The 16,245-nt window shown below is 40.5% G+C and overlaps 1 protein-coding gene across 2 annotated transcripts in view; it reads left to right on the forward strand.

Moving 5' to 3' along the window:
- Positions 1 to 740: 740 nt before the first annotated feature.
- Positions 741 to 16,245, forward strand: part of LOC135462766 (EGF-like domain-containing protein 1) — a 28,743-nt gene continuing 13,238 nt past the window's right edge. For both annotated transcript variants that reach the window (XM_064740009.1, XM_064740010.1), the window contains exons 1-3: positions 741 to 942; positions 4,903 to 5,025; positions 5,512 to 5,640. In XM_064740009.1, the coding sequence (XP_064596079.1) occupies positions 858 to 942; positions 4,903 to 5,025; positions 5,512 to 5,640 (337 nt within the window). In that variant the 5' untranslated portion in view covers positions 741 to 857. The remainder of the gene's footprint in view (positions 943 to 4,902; positions 5,026 to 5,511; positions 5,641 to 16,245) is intronic.

The raw sequence follows: 16,245 nt of genomic DNA on the forward strand, positions 1-16,245 counted from the left end.
GAGACATTGCTATTATTGTCATCATGAACATGAGACATTGCTATTATTGTCATCATGAACATGAGACATTGCTACTGACACACGACTCATCTGACTATGACTAATTTTTACAGCTCATGGTCTAGCTGTCTAGGAGAAATGAAACGAACAATTTGCCAGTTATGGAAGCGGGCGAACGATGGTACGATGGTACGATGACGGCCCTATCCCGATTCCATAGCCAGTACCTATCACATTGATTTATTTAATATCTGATTGTTGCTAAATGCCATGCTGTAGAATTTCACTTATAGGACATCGGCCAGGTTCATTGTTGAAGGAAACCCGATGTTCTCGTTAATTCACTGCTCTTTATAATGTATCCGGCAAGCCTGCTGACCTAATACTATGTACGTCCGAACTAGCGACAGCTGGATTCGATCCTGGGACCTCAACTGAAACTTAACAACCTATCACACTGTAGAAGTGATAATTAGACTGATTAATCCCTATACTTAATTGGGCTGACTTAAAAATAATACAGATCACGTTTGCCGAATACTGTCCTAATTGAATCATCACTCAATATTTTAGGCTTTTCACTATAATCTTTCTCTTTTACCTAATTTTGCTCTAGCCATGATGCCAGGCGCCGAGTAAATTTGCTACTATCCACGCATTTACGTGAATAGTTAGACTAAAACCCTGACTGAGGTAAACTGACAAGAGGCCGTATGTCACTGGTTACGTGTGACCATTAGCCAGCTGTCACACTGTCGTCGCTGCTCTGAATTTACTGTCTATGCTGTACGTCTTTAATCATATTTCATTCCAGGTTTTAGTCTGTCACATTTGTAGTACGTGATATTTAATTCCAGATGGCCCACCGATCCTTACCAAAGCCTTACCAAACTCTGGCCTTATCAGCATTCCTCGTCGTCTTGATATCAGAGAGTACAGTAGGTGAGTAATTATCACCCGTAATTAAATTCATTCGCATCGATTAATTAATCAAGTGTTTATTATATAACATTAAAATGGCCGCTCTATGATGACCACTTCTAGTAAACTTTTCTTTGCTTCAAATTGCTCTAAATTTGACCTAGGAAAGCATGATGCGTTGCGAGTTCAAATCCCATGAATGAGAACCATTTAAGCCCATAAATGAACGATGGGGATTCCGTGGCCTCCCTTGCACCGCTGAGACTCGGGAGCCTCTCGCCAATAAGGTCGCTGTGAGCCCAGATCACTCTGGCTTCCGCTCCGGCAATACATGGTAAAGTCTTCTAGCAGCCTGTGGATGGTCGTGGGTTTCCCCCAGGCTCTGCCCGGTTTCCTCCCACCATAATGCTTGCCGCCGTCGTATAAGTGAGATATTTTTGAGTACGGCGTAAAACACCAATCAAATAAGTAAATCAATCAAAAATGAGAAGTTTTTCAGCTTGACGTGAAACAGCGCTCAATTATAATTATAAATTAATGATAAATTATAAATATAGTGAATAATACGTGTTAATAACATATCTAGACACAAGGACAGAAGTTCCATTTTCACTGAAACGGTCATTAGCGGCCATGCTGGATCACTACCAGACATAGTCTGCCTTTTCATTGTATCGCCTGGCTTTAAGCACCGGGCCACGGAGTCTTTGGTGACAGATCCAACATGACCTCGATTGCTACAGTATTCAACTATACCATCCAATCCTCATCTGTTACTGCAGTTGTAGTCTGCCATATGATTTAACAGAACACATTAGATTCTCAATTAGGCAGACCTTAAACGGCATAAATTAAATGTTAAAATTTGGAAATTGAATTTTCATACAGCACGAATATGTCCGATATGTTTATCACAGATTTAAATTTCTAAGTGATTTATACGAGAACTGCAGATCAAACCCTACTACATGTTGCTGACAGCTACTACACACATCATTTCTTTACATGAAATCATTCACCGATATGCAAAGCCCCCGTATATCCGAAGAAAAAATACGGAAATCCACCAGACGAATATTCTCACTTGAGCTCGTGGGTCGACGAAATATTGACAACATCTTGTCACTAACTGAGCATCTCACTGAGCAGCCATTTACATTGAAGAGATTTTATCTTTAGATCCGGGGTACTCAATCAAATGGTCTTTTTGTCTTGAGCGTTTGTATACAGAAGTATTAAGAGTGAGGCATATAGTCAAGCTTCCATGGCCATCCATGGCTACATGTTTCAGTGGCGAAGACAAGACGTCATACTCTCAAACTCCACGCAATAATGGTGATCAGCTCTATCTTCTTTTGAAAAAAAAACGATAACATTTATTTATGTGGTTGTATTATACCTTAGCACAATGCTTTTCTATTACGCTTTTCTGGCTTACTGTCCGGTACACTCTTTAAAAAAGCTGATTTTTTTCGAGTTTTTCTTTGACAAGAATACGAAAAAAATGATAACCAGCACCGTGGAACTGCACTATTCCTAACAAAAACAATGTTGCCTGAAAGAACTAAAAATGTTAGATAGTGAATGAATCAGTTTTTAAATGGCGAGACATTTTCACCACTGCCCCTTTCCTCATTTGAGCTCATTTTCTTACGTCATTGCATCACGAAATAGATCTGCACCCGCTGTGAACAATAAAATCTCCAAAACAGAGGTGACAAAATGTTCAAATAGGGATCGTGTCCATTAGTACGTATTTTGTAAAAGAGTTCCCTGTGTAATGAATGAACGTAAACCCTTCGTGGACAATATTACAGACACATTAAAGCCACATTACAGCCATATTACAGCCACATTAAAGTCACATTACCGCCATATTACAGCCACATTACAGCCACATTACAGCCATATTACAGCCACATTGAAAAACATAATGCAACATCAGGATTTTTTGTCCAGAACCTCGAACGGTCAAAATTAGAAACTTATGTTAGTACTTTTGTCGATGAAAATATAAGAAATTTCTATTTTTCTCGTGACAAGGTACTAAAATCCGTTGTATTTTTTTTTTTTACGCTTTCCATAATTCTGGAAGAGCAAGTACTGAAAAAGTAATTTAAATAATCTCATAATAGCTTGCCAAAAGTGAAATACAGCTCTAGCTGCTCCAACCACCTTCCATATAGATTAGATTCCATGGCTTGTCGGGACAGACATCGATTTTCTGTTCTTTATGAAATCCCTAATTGCGTGTTTACATCGGCTCAAGTCGTGTTCGAATTACAAGTTCAGTCAGTTACTAGAACCGGTTTATGTGCGGATACACGGACTTCCCATCGTCTCACTTTGTATTCGTTTCGCAGGCACCGGTTATCGGTGTATCAACAAACATTTCGTATTTTCTTTTCAATGCGGTATTTAGCCCAAACCGGGAACCTTTCAGACTATACGGCTACGGTGTGTTTAAATAAAAGCTATGTAAATGTCGGATGTTCTGCATGTATCATTAGAGCAGATGAACGGATGCTGTTTGTAAATATACATGTATACTGAGTATTACAAAACTCTGTGTAAAGATCACGAATTTGCCAGTATGTACAGACCTGACCAGTAGTGAAAACAAACGAGCAGATCCTGATGTATAAAAAACGTACATCCAGCATTTCTAATATTATACATGAAAATGGGTATTGAATTTTTCATGTCATTTTTTCTTCTGGCTCCTGGTTTCTTTAAAATGCAACTACACAACAGGCCTATTTTAAGTGTATAGTTTTTCAAACGCACATCAATACAGCTTCTATATATCTGGCTCATTGCGACTGCGATTTTTGGACACAGGCTCGCTGGCAAAGGAAAAGCGTTGAGTGGCGACGCCGAACACATTGTTGTGGATCTTCCTTTCGACCGTATACAATATATGTATCTTTTATTTAAGAAAACATCAAGTTATGAGCGTGACATATTCGGATGGGCGGGAGCTCTTATTCCTTGTGAAAGAAAAATACACGTTCCAACGAACATTTAGCAGGATTATGAGACCGTCTCACTGATGTGGGAAACAAAGTTTAGAAATTTAGTATGGCGTTATGAATCAAGACGCGTGGTTTCCGAATATAGCCAGACCGGGAATATTTTAGGGCGCACTTTGGTATTTGCCATGGAGTGTGCGATATATTTCTCAGTCACGATCTCACCATTCAAGGCCGATATAAGCGTTTTGTCCTCACGTGAACAGCTTTATGTTGTCAAACACTGGTCTCGCCCTTGTATCGTGCTGTCCCCCTGTAGCATACATTTCTTTCACAATAGCGGTATTTGTGATATTTCGAGCGTCTTTGTAAGAGGTGGAATTTCATAACATATATGTGACCCAAATGCTGGCATACTCCTCACAAAGACGTACACCGTAGGTATGTGCAAAGGGATAATGCACTGAGGTGTATCCTGAGACAGAGAAGGCTTATCCACTGTCTCGGCGTCTTTTTCTAACTCCATTTAAAGATTAGTACAAAATACACCCGTAATTATTTGACAGCATTGTTTCCTACTTACGCTTTTCTGAATAAAAATGTTCTCTAAAAGCTACCATGTACGAGTAGTGTACAGTATTGTTTGGAAACTGACAACACATACGATTTTGATTTATTTTTGTTTTACGTCGTACTCAAGAATATTTCACTTATACGACGGCGGCCAGCATTATGATGGGTGGAAACCCAGCAGAGCCCGGGGGAAAACCACCACCATCCCGCGTACGGCCGGACAGGAAGCCGGAATGAGCTGGACTTGAGCTCACAGCGACCGCCTTGGTGAGAGACTCCTGGGTCAGTACGCTGCGCTAGCGCGCTAACCAAATGAGCCACAGAGGCCCCCCACATGATTTTGTGTACTAACAGTGAACGAATTGTGTACTTTTGTGTTTACAGATTAACAGTGATCAATGTGACTACGAATATATATACCTGAATTTTCTTTCAGGTGTCTATCAACCTTTCAACTGTCGTAGAACGAACGTAATATGTATTGGAGGGGTGTGCAATTTGGACGGCAACTGTTCATGCTCGACCGGAAGGGAAGGTCCTGATTGTAGCCTCAGCGCAGGTGCGTCCAGTGTGTGTCCCACAAGAACTCCCCGCCATGTTAAAAACTGCTGTGAATCGAGGCCTCTCCATCTATATAGTTTAACGTATGTAGCGACCGTTTTATTCTAATAAGTATCAAGCCAGTTAACAAACTGCATCACGCTCAGAACTTCTTATCCCTGAATTCCCTGGCAGATTCATATCAAAACCTAGATCTGATGTAAAAGTCTTTTGTCCGTATGTATATTGCCACGGAGACAGTCCAAAGCAGGCGTCCTGGGATGAGGGATGGGGGGTGAGGGGGTGAGAGGGGGGGGGGGGGCGGCCATAGTCTAACGCTCATGTTAATGGAGAGTATTAATCTGTTTACCAGTAGCCTGTCAAACGTTGGTGGTTTACCCCAGGACAATCCGAATTTCTTCACCCACAATACTGGAAAACTCTTGGGCATGGTGTTAAACAATAATCAAACAAAAAAATAAATGTTTTTTTTTCTTCTTTTTAGCCAGTATTAATCCGTCTATGTGTGTTGGACGAGAATGTTCAAACGGTGGGTCGTGCTATTGGGATGGTAACGTACACAAGTGTTACTGTCCCGCGGGGTATTTCGGTGAGCGCTGTGAAAAAGAAAGAGGTATGTATTATAATGATCCTCTGTTTGAATTTGACCCAGTTTGAACTGGTAGAATTATTTTGTCATCTCTCCAGCTCATTAGGCTTTAAGGAGCGTCGCTCTAACTCAGAACCACATAACTCTGTCTGTCTGTATCTTTGTGTCTGTGGTATCTCAGAACCACATAACTCTGTGTGTCTGTATCTTTGTGACTGTGATATCTCAGAACCACATAACTCTGTCTGTCTGTATCTTTGTGACTGTGGTATCTCAGAACCACATAACTCTGTGTGTCTGTATCTTTGTGACTGTGGTATCTCAGAACCACATAACTCTGTGTGTCTGTATCTTTGTGACTATGGTATCTCAGAACCACATAACTCTGTGTGTCTGTATCTTTGTGACTATGGTATCTCACAACCACATAACTCTGTGTGTCTGTATCTTTGTGACTATGGTATCTCAGAACCACATAACTCTGTGTGTCTGTATCTTTGTGACTATGGTATCTCAGAACCACATAACTCTGTGTGTCTGTATCTTAGTGACTATGGTATCTCAGAATCACATAACTCTGTGTGTCTGTATCTTTGTGACTATGGTATCTCAGAACCACATAACTCTGTGTGTCTGTATCTTAGTGACTATGGTATCTCAGAACCACATAACTCTGTCTGTATCTTTGTGACTGTGGTATCTCAGAACCACATAACTCTGTGTGTCTGTATCTTTGTGTCTGTGGTATCTCAGAACCACATAACTCTGTGTGTCTGTATCTTAGTGACTATGGTATCTCAGAACCACATAACTCTGTCTGTCTGTATCTTTGTGACTGTGGTATCTCAGAACCACATAACTCTGTGTGTCTGTATCTTTGTGTCTGTGGTATCTCAGAACCACATAACTCTGTGTGTCTGTATCTTTGTGACTGTGGTATCTCAGAACCACATAACTCTGTGTGTCTGTATCTTTGTGACTGTGGTATCTCAGAACCACATAACTCTGTCTGTCTGTATCTTTGTGACTGTGGTATCTCAGAACCACATAACTCTGTCTGTCTGTATCTTTGTGACTGTGGTATCTCAGAACCACATAACTCTGTGTGTCTGTATCTTTGTGACTATGGTATCTCAGAACCACATAACTCTGTCTGTCTGTCTGTATCTTTAAGACTGTGGTAGCTCAGAATCACATAACTCTGTCTGTGTGTCTGTATCTTTGTGACTGTGGTATCTCAGAACCACATAACTCTGTCTGTCTGTATCTTTGTGACTGTGGTATCTCAGAATCACATAACTCTGTGTGTCTGTATCTTTGTGACTATGGTATCTCAGAACCACATAACTCTGTCTGTCTGTATCTTAGTGACTATGGTATCTCAGAACCACATAACTCTGTCTGTCTGTATCTTTGTGACTTTGGTATCTCAGAACCACATAACTCTGTGTGTCTATATCTTTGTGTCTGTGGTATCTCAGACCCACATAACTCTGTGTGCCTGTATCTTTGTGACTGTGGTATCTCAGAACCACATAACTCTGTCTGTCTGTATCTTAGTGACTGTGGTATCTCAGAACCACATAACTCTATCTGTATCTTTGTGACTGTGATATCTCAGAACCACATAACTCTGTCTGTCTGTATCTTTGTGACTATGGTATCTCAGAACCACATAACTCTGTCTGTCTGTCTGTATCTTTGTGTCTGTGGTATCTCAGAATCACATAACTCTGTCTGTCTGTCTGTATCTTTGTGACTGTGGTATCTCAGAACCACATAACTCTGTCTGTCTGTCTGTCTGTATCTTTGTGACTGTGGTATCTCAGAATCACATAACTCTGTCTGTGTGTCTGTATCTTTGTGACTGTGGTATCTCAGACCCACATAACTCTGTCTGTCTGTATCTTTGTGACTATGGTATCTCAGAACCACATGACTCTGTCTGTCTGTATCTTTGTGACTATGGTATCTCAGAACCACATAACTCTGTGTGTCTGTATCTTTGTGACTGTGGTATCTCAGAACCACATAACTCTGTGTGTCTGTATCTTTGTGACTGTAGTATCTCAGAACTACATAACTCTGTGTGTCTGTATCTTAGTGACTATGGTATCTCAGAACCACATAACACTGTTGCTTGTATTTTTGTGAGTATGCCATCTCAGATCCACATACTCTGTCTGTACCTTTGTAACTATGGTACATTACAACCACTTAACTCTGTCCGTATCTCTGTGACTATGGTATCTTAGAACAATATTACTCAGTCTGTAACTTTGTGTCTGTGGTATCTCAGAACCAGAAAGCTATCTCATTTCGTATCTTTGTGACTGTGGTGTCTCAGAGCCACATAACTCTATCTGTATCTTTGTGACTATGGTATCTCAGAACCACATAACTCTGTGTGTCTGTATCTTTGTGACTATGGTATCTCAGAACCACATAACTCTGTCTGTCTCTCTGTATCTTTGTGACTGTGGTATCTCAGAATCACATAACTCTGTCTGTGTGTCTGTATCTTTGTGACTGTGGTATCTCAGAACCACATAACACTGTGTGTCTGTATCTTTGTGACTATGGTATCTCAGAACCACATAACTCTGTCTGTCTGTCTGTATCTTTAAGACTGTGGTAGCTCAGAATCACATAACTCTGTCTGTGTGTCTGTATCTTTGTGACTGTGGTATCTCAGACCCACATAACTCTGTCTGTCTGTATCTTTGTGACTGTGGTATCTCAGAACCACATAACTCTGTGTGTCTGTATCTTTGTGACTATGGTATCTCAGAACCACATAACTCTGTCTGTCTGTATCTCAGTGACTATGGTATCTCAGAACCACATAACTCTGTGTGTCTGTATCTTAGTAACTTTGGTATCTCAGAACCACATAACTCTGTGTGTCTATATCTTTGTGTCTGTGGTATCTCAGACCCACATAACTCTGTGTGTCTGTATCTTTGTGACTGTGGTATCTCAGAACCACATAACTCTGTCTGTCTGTATCTTAGTGACTGTGGTATCTCAGAACCACATAACTCTGTCTGTCTGTATCTTTGTGACTATGGTATCTCAGAACCACATAACTTTGTCTGTCTGTCTGTATCTTTGTGTCTGTGGTATCTCAGAATCACATAACTCTGTCTGTGTATCTGTATCTTTGTGACTGTGGTGTCTCAGAGCCACATAACTCTGTCTGTCTGTCTGTCTGTATCTTTGTGACTGTGGTATCTCAGAACCACATAACTCTGTCTGTCTGTCTGTATCTTTGTGACTGTGGTATCTCAGAATCACATAACTCTGTCTGTCTGTCTGTATCTTTGTGACTATGGTATCTCAGAACCACATGACTCTGTGTGTCTGTATCTTTGTGACTGTGGTATCTCAGAACCACATAACTCTGTGTGTCTGTATCTTTGTGACTGTGGTATCTCAGACCCACATAACTCTGTGTGTCTGTATCTTTGTGACTATGGTATCTCAGAACCACATAACTTTGTCTGTCTGTCTGTATCTTTGTGACTATGGTATCTCAGAACCACATGACTCTGTGTGTCTGTATCTTTGTGACTGTGGTATCTCAGAACCACATAACTCTGTGTGTCTGTATCTTTGTGACTGTGGTATCTCAGACCCACATAACTCTGTGTGTCTGTATCTTTGTGACTATGGTATCTCAGACCCACATAACTCTGTGTGTCTGTATCTTTGTGACTATGGTATCTCAGAATCACATAACTCTGTCTGTCTGTATCTTTGTGACTTTGGTATCTCAGAATCACATAACTCTGTCTGTGTGTCTGTATCTTTGTGACTGTGGTATCTCAGAACCACATAACTCTGTGTGTCTGTATCTTTGTGACTATGGTATCTCAGAACCACATAACTCTGTCTGTGTGTCTGTATCTTTGTGACTGTGGTATCTCAGAACCACATAACTCTGTCTGTCTGTCTGTATCTTTGTGTCTGTGGTATCTCAGAATCACATAACTCTGTCTGTGTGTCTGTATCTTTGTGACTGTGGTATCTCAGACCCACATAACTCTGTGTGTCTGTATCTTTGTGACTATGGTATCTCAGAATCACATAACTCTGTCTGGCTGTATCATTGTGACTATGGTATCTCAGAACCACATAACTCTGTGTGTCTGTATCTTTGTGACTGTGGTATCTCAGAACCACATAACTCTGTGTGTCTGTATCTTTGTGACTGTGGTATCTCAGAACCACATAACTCTGTGTGTCTGTATCTTAGTGACTATGGTATCTCAGAACCACATAACTCTGTTGCCTGAATTTTTGTGAGTATGGCATCTCAGATCCACATACTCTGTCTGTACCTTTGTAACTATGGTACATTACAACCACTTAACTCTGTCAGTATCTCTGTGACTATGGTATCTTAGAACCATATTACTCAGTCTGTAACTTTGTGTCTGTGGTATCTCAGAACCAGATAGCTATCTCATTTCGTATCTTTGTGACTGTGGTGTCTCAGAGCCACATAACTCTATCTGTATCTTTGTGACTATGGTATCTCAGAACCACATAACTCTGTGTGTCTGTATCTTTGTGACTATGGTATCTCAGAACCACATAACTCTGTCTGTCTGTATCTTTGTGACTGTGGTATCTCAGAACCACATAACTCTGTGTGTCTGTATCTTTGTGACTGTGTTATCTCAGAACCACATAACTCTGTCTGTATCTTTGTGACTGTGGTATCTCAGAACCACATAACTCTGTCTGTCTGTATCTTTGTGACTGTGGTATCTCAGAACCACATAACTCTGTCTGTCTGTATCTTTGTGACTATGGTATCTCAGAACCACATAACTCTGTCTGTCTGTCTGTATCTTTAAGACTGTGGTAGCTCAGAATCACATAACTCTGTCTGTGTGTCTGTATCTTTGTGACTGTGGTATCTCAGACCCACATAACTCTGTCTGTCTGTATCTTTGTGACTGTGGTATCTCAGAATCACATAACTCTGTGTGTCTGTATCTTTGTGACTATGGTATCTCAGAACCACATAACTCTGTCTGTCTGTATCTTAGTGACTATGGTATCTCAGAACCACATAACTCTGTCTGTCTGTATCTTTGTGACTTTGGTATCTCAGAACCACATAACTCTGTGTGTCTATATCTTTGTGTCTGTGGTATCTCAGACCCACATAACTCTGTGTGTCTGTATCTTTGTGACTGTGGTATCTCAGAACCACATAACTCTGTCTGTCTGTATCTTTGTGACTTTGGTATCTCAGAACCACATAACTCTGTCTGTATCTTTGTGACTGTGGTATCTCAGAACCACATAACTCTGTGTGTCTGTATCTTTGTGACTGTAGTATCTCAGAACTACATAACTCTGTGTGTCTGTATCTTAGTGACTATGGTATCTCAGAACCACATAACTCTGTTGCCTGTATTTTTGTGAGTATGGCATCTCAGATCCACATACTCTGTCTGTACCTTTGTAACTATGGTACATTACAACCACTTAACTCTGTCAGTATCTCTGTGACTATGGTATCTTAGAACAATATTACTCAGTCTGTAACTTTGTGTCTGTGGTATCTCAGAACCAGATAGCTATCTCATTTCGTGTCTTTGTGACTGTGGTGTCTCAGAGCCACATAACTCTATCTGTATCTTTGTGACTATGGTATCTCAGAACCACATAACTCTGTGTGTCTGTATCTTTGTGACTATGGTATCTCAGAATCACATAACTCTGTCTGTGTGTCTGTATCTTTGTGACTGTGGTATCTCAGAACCACATAACTCTGTGTGTCTGTATCATTGTGACTATGGTATCTCAGAACCACATAACTCTGTCTGTCTGTCTGTATCTTTAAGACTGTGGTATCTCAGAATCACATAACTCCGTCTGTGTGTCTGTATCTTTGTGACTATGGTATCTCAGACCCACATAACTCTGTCTGTCTGTATCTTTGTGACTGTGGTATCTCAGAATCACATAACTCTGTGTGTCTGTATCTTTGTGACTATGGTATCTCAGAACCACATAACTCTGTCTGTCTGTATCTTAGTGACTATGGTATCTCAGACCCACATAACTCTGTCTGTCTGTATCTTTGTGACTTTGGCATCTCAGAACCACATAACTCTGTGTGTCTATATCTTTGTGTCTGTGGTATCTCAGAACCACAATACTCTGTGTGTCTGTATCTTTGTGACTGTGGTATCTCAGAACCACATAACTCTGTGTGTCTGTATCTTTGTGACTGTGGTGTCTCAGAACCACATAACTCTGTCTGTATCTTTGTGACTGTGGTATCTCAGAACCACATAACTCTGTCTGTCTGTATCTTTGTGACTATGGTATCTCAGAACCACATAACTCTGTCTGTCTGTCTGTATCTTTGTGTCTGTGGTATCTCAGAATCACATAACTTTGTCTGTCTGTCTGTATCTTTGTGACTGTGGTATCTCAGAACCACATAACTCTGTCTGTCTGTCTGTCTGTATCTTTGTGACTGTGGTATCTCAGAACCACATAACTCTGTCTGTCTGTCTGTATCTTTGTGACTGTGGTATCTCAGAATCACATAACTCTGTCTGTCTGTATCTTTGTGACTTTGGTATCTCAGAATCACATAACTCTGTCTGTGTGTCTGTATCTTTGTGACTGTGGTATCTCAGAACCACATAACTCTGTCTGTCTGTATCTTTGTGACTATGGTATCTCAGAACCACATAACTCTGTCTGTCTCTCTGTATCTTTGTGACTGTGGTATCTCAGAATCACATAACTCTGTCTGTGTGTCTGTATCTTTGTGACTGTGGTATCTCAGAACCATATAACTCTGTCTGTCTGTCTGTATCTTTGTGTCTGTGGTATCTCAGAATCACATAACTCTGTCTGTGTGTCTGTATCTTTGTGACTGTGGTATCTCAGACCCACATAACTCTGTCTGTCTGTATCTTTGTGACTATGGTATCTCAGAACCACATAACTCTGTCTGTCTGTCTGTATCTTTGTGGCTGTGGTATCTCAGAATCACATAACTCTGTCTGTCTGTCTCTATCTTTGTGACTGTGGTATCTCAGAACCACATAACTCTGTGTGTCTGTATCTTTGTGACTATGGTATCTCAGAACCACATAACTCTGTCTGTCTGTATCTTAGTGACTATGGTATCTCAGAACCACATAACTCTGTGTGTCTGTATCTTAGTAACTTTGGTATCTCAGAACCACATAACTCTGTGTGTCTATATCTTTGTGTCTGTGGTATCTCAGACCCACATAACTCTGTGTGTCTGTATCTTTGTGACTGTGGTATCTCAGAACCACATAACTCTGTCTGTCTGTATCTTAGTGACTGTGGTATCTCAGAACCACATAACTCTGTCTGTATCTTTGTGACTGTGGTATCTCAGACCCACATAACTCTGTGTGTCTGTATCTTTGTGACTATGGTATCTCAGAACCACATAACTCTGTCTGTCTGTCTGTATCTTTGTGTCTGTGGTATCTCAGAATCACATAACTCTGTCTGTGTGTCTGTATCTTTGTGACTGTGGTGTCTCAGAGCCACATAACTCTGTCTGTCTGTCTGTCTGTATCTTTGTGACTGTGGTATCTCAGAACCACATAACTCTGTCTGTCTGTCTGTATCTTTGTGACTGTGGTATCTCAGAATCACATAACTCTGTCTGTCTGTCTGTATCTTTGTGACTATGGTATCTCAGAACCACATGACTCTGTGTGTCTGTATCTTTGTGACTGTGGTATCTCAGAACCACATAAATCTGTGTGTCTGTATCTTTGTGACTGTGGTATCTCAGACCCACATAACTCTGTGTGTCTGTATCTTTGTGACTATTGTATCTCAGAATTACATAACTCTGTGTGTCTGTATCTTTGTGACTTTGGTATCTCAGAATCACATAACTCTGTCTGTGTGTCTGTATCTTTGTGACTGTGGTATCTCAGAACCACATAACTCTGTGTGTCTGTATCTTTGTGACTATGGTATCTCAGAACCACATAACTCTGTCTGTCTCTCTGTATCTTTGTGACTGTGGTATCTCAGAATCACATAACTCTGTCTGTGTGTCTGTATCTTTGTGACTGTGGTATCTCAGAATCACATAACTCTGTCTGTCTGTCTGTATCTTTGTGTCTGTGGTATCTCAGAATCACATAACTCTGTCTGTGTGTCTGTATCTTTGTGACTGTGGTATCTCAGACCCACATAACTCTGTGTGTCTGTATCTTTGTGACTATGGTATCTCAGAATCACATAACTCTGTCTGGCTGTATCATTGTGACTATGGTATCTCAGAACCACATAACTCTGTGTGTCTGTATCTTTGTGACTGTGGTATCTCAGAACCACATAACTCTGTGTGTCTGTATCTTTGTGACTGTGGTATCTCAGAACCACATAACTCTGTGTGTCTGTATCTTAGTGACTATGGTATCTCAGAACCACATAACTCTGTTGCCTGTATTTTTGTGAGTATGGCATCTCAGATCCACATACTCTGTCTGTACCTTTGTAACTATGGTACATTACAACCACTTAACTCTGTCAGTATCTCTGTGACTATGGTATCTTAGAACCATATTGCTCAGTCTGTAACTTTGTGTCTGTGGTATCTCAGAACCAGATAGCTATCTCATTTCGTATCTTTGTGACTATGGTGTCTCAGAGCCACATAACTCTATCTGTATCTTTGTGACTATGGTATCTCAGAACCACATAACTCTGTGTGTCTGTATCTTTGTGACTATGGTATCTCAGAACCACATAACTCTGTGTGTCTGTATCTTTGTGACTATGGTATCTCAGAACCACATAACTCTGTGTGTCTGTATCTTTGTGACTATGGTATCTCAGAACCACATTACTCTGTGTGTCTGTATCTTTGTGACTATGGTATCTCAGAACCACATAACTCTGTCTGTCTGTATCTTTGTGACTGTGGTATCTCAGAACCACATAACTCTGTGTGTCTGTATCTTTGTGACTGTGGTATCTCAGAACCACATAACTCTGTCTGTCTGTATCTTTGTGACTGTGGTATCTCAGAACCACATAACTCTGTGTTTCTGTATCTTTGTAACTGTGGTATCTCAGAACCACATAACTCTGTGTGTCTGTATCTTTGTGACTATGGTATCTCAGAACCACATAACTCTGTCTGTCTGTCTGTATCTTTAAGACTGTGGTAGCTCAGAATCACATAACTCTGTCTGTGTGTCTGTATCTTTGTGACTGTGGTATCTCAGACCCACATAACTCTGTCTGTCTGTATCTTTGTGACTGTGGTATCTCAGAATCACATAACTCTGTGTGTCTGTATCTTTGTGACTATGGTATCTCAGAACCACATAACTCTGTCTGTCTGTATCTTAGTGACTATGGTATCTCAGAACCACATAACTCTGTCTGTCTGTATCTTTGTGACTTTGGTATCTCAGAACCACATAACTCTGTGTGTCTATATCTTTGTGTCTGTGGTATCTCACACCCACATAACTCTGTGTGTCTGTATCTTTGTGACTGTGGTATCTCAGAACCACATAACTCTGTGTGTCTGTATCTTAGTGACTGTGGTATCTCAGAACCACATAACTCTGTCTGTATCTTTGTGACTGTGGTATCTCAGAACCACATAACTCTGTGTGTCTGTATCTTTGTGACTGTAGTTTCTCAGAACTACATAACTCTGTGTGTCTGTATCTTAGTGACTATGGTATCTCAGAACCACATAACTCTGTTGCCTGTATTTTTGTGAGTATGGCATCTCAGATCCACATACTCTGTCTGTACCTTTGTAACTATGGTACATTACAACCACTTAACTCTGTCAGTATCTCTGTGACTATGGTATCTTAGAACAATATTACTCAGTCTGTAACTTTGTGTCTGTGGTATCTCAGAACCAGATAGCTATCTCATTTCGTGTCTTTGTGACTGTGGTGTCTCAGAGCCACATAACTCTATCTGTATCTTTGTGACTATGGTATCTCAGAACCACATAACTCTGTGTGTCTGTATCTTTGTGACTATGGTGTCTCAGAATCACATAACTCTGTCTGTGTGTCTGTATCTTTGTGATTGTGGTATCTCAGAACCACATAACTCTGTGTGTCTGTATCATTGTGACTATGGTATCTCAGAACCACATAACTCTGTCTGTCTGTCTGTATCTTTAAGACTGTGGTATCTCAGAATCACATAACTCTGTCTGTGTGTCTGTATCTTTGTGACTATGGTATCTCAGACCCACATAACTCTGTCTGTCTGTATCTTTGTGACTGTGGTATCTCAGAATCACATAACTCTGTGTGTCTGTATCTTTGTGACTATGGTATCTCAGAACCACATAACTCTGTCTGTCTGTATCTTAGTGACTATGGTATCTCAGACCCACATAACTCTGTGTGTCTGTATCTTTGTGACTTTGGTATCTCAGAACCACATAACTCTGTGTGTCTATATCTTTGTGTCTGTGGTATCTCAGACCCACAATACTCTGTGTGTCTGTATCTTTGTGACTGTGGTATCTCAGAACCACATAACTCTGTCTGTCTGTATCTTAGTGACTGTGGTATCTCAGAACCACATAACTCTGTCTGTATCTTT

This window comes from Liolophura sinensis, chromosome 2 (genome assembly GCF_032854445.1).
Source record: "Liolophura sinensis isolate JHLJ2023 chromosome 2, CUHK_Ljap_v2, whole genome shotgun sequence".
NCBI classification, from domain to species: domain Eukaryota; kingdom Metazoa; phylum Mollusca; class Polyplacophora; order Chitonida; family Chitonidae; genus Liolophura; species Liolophura sinensis.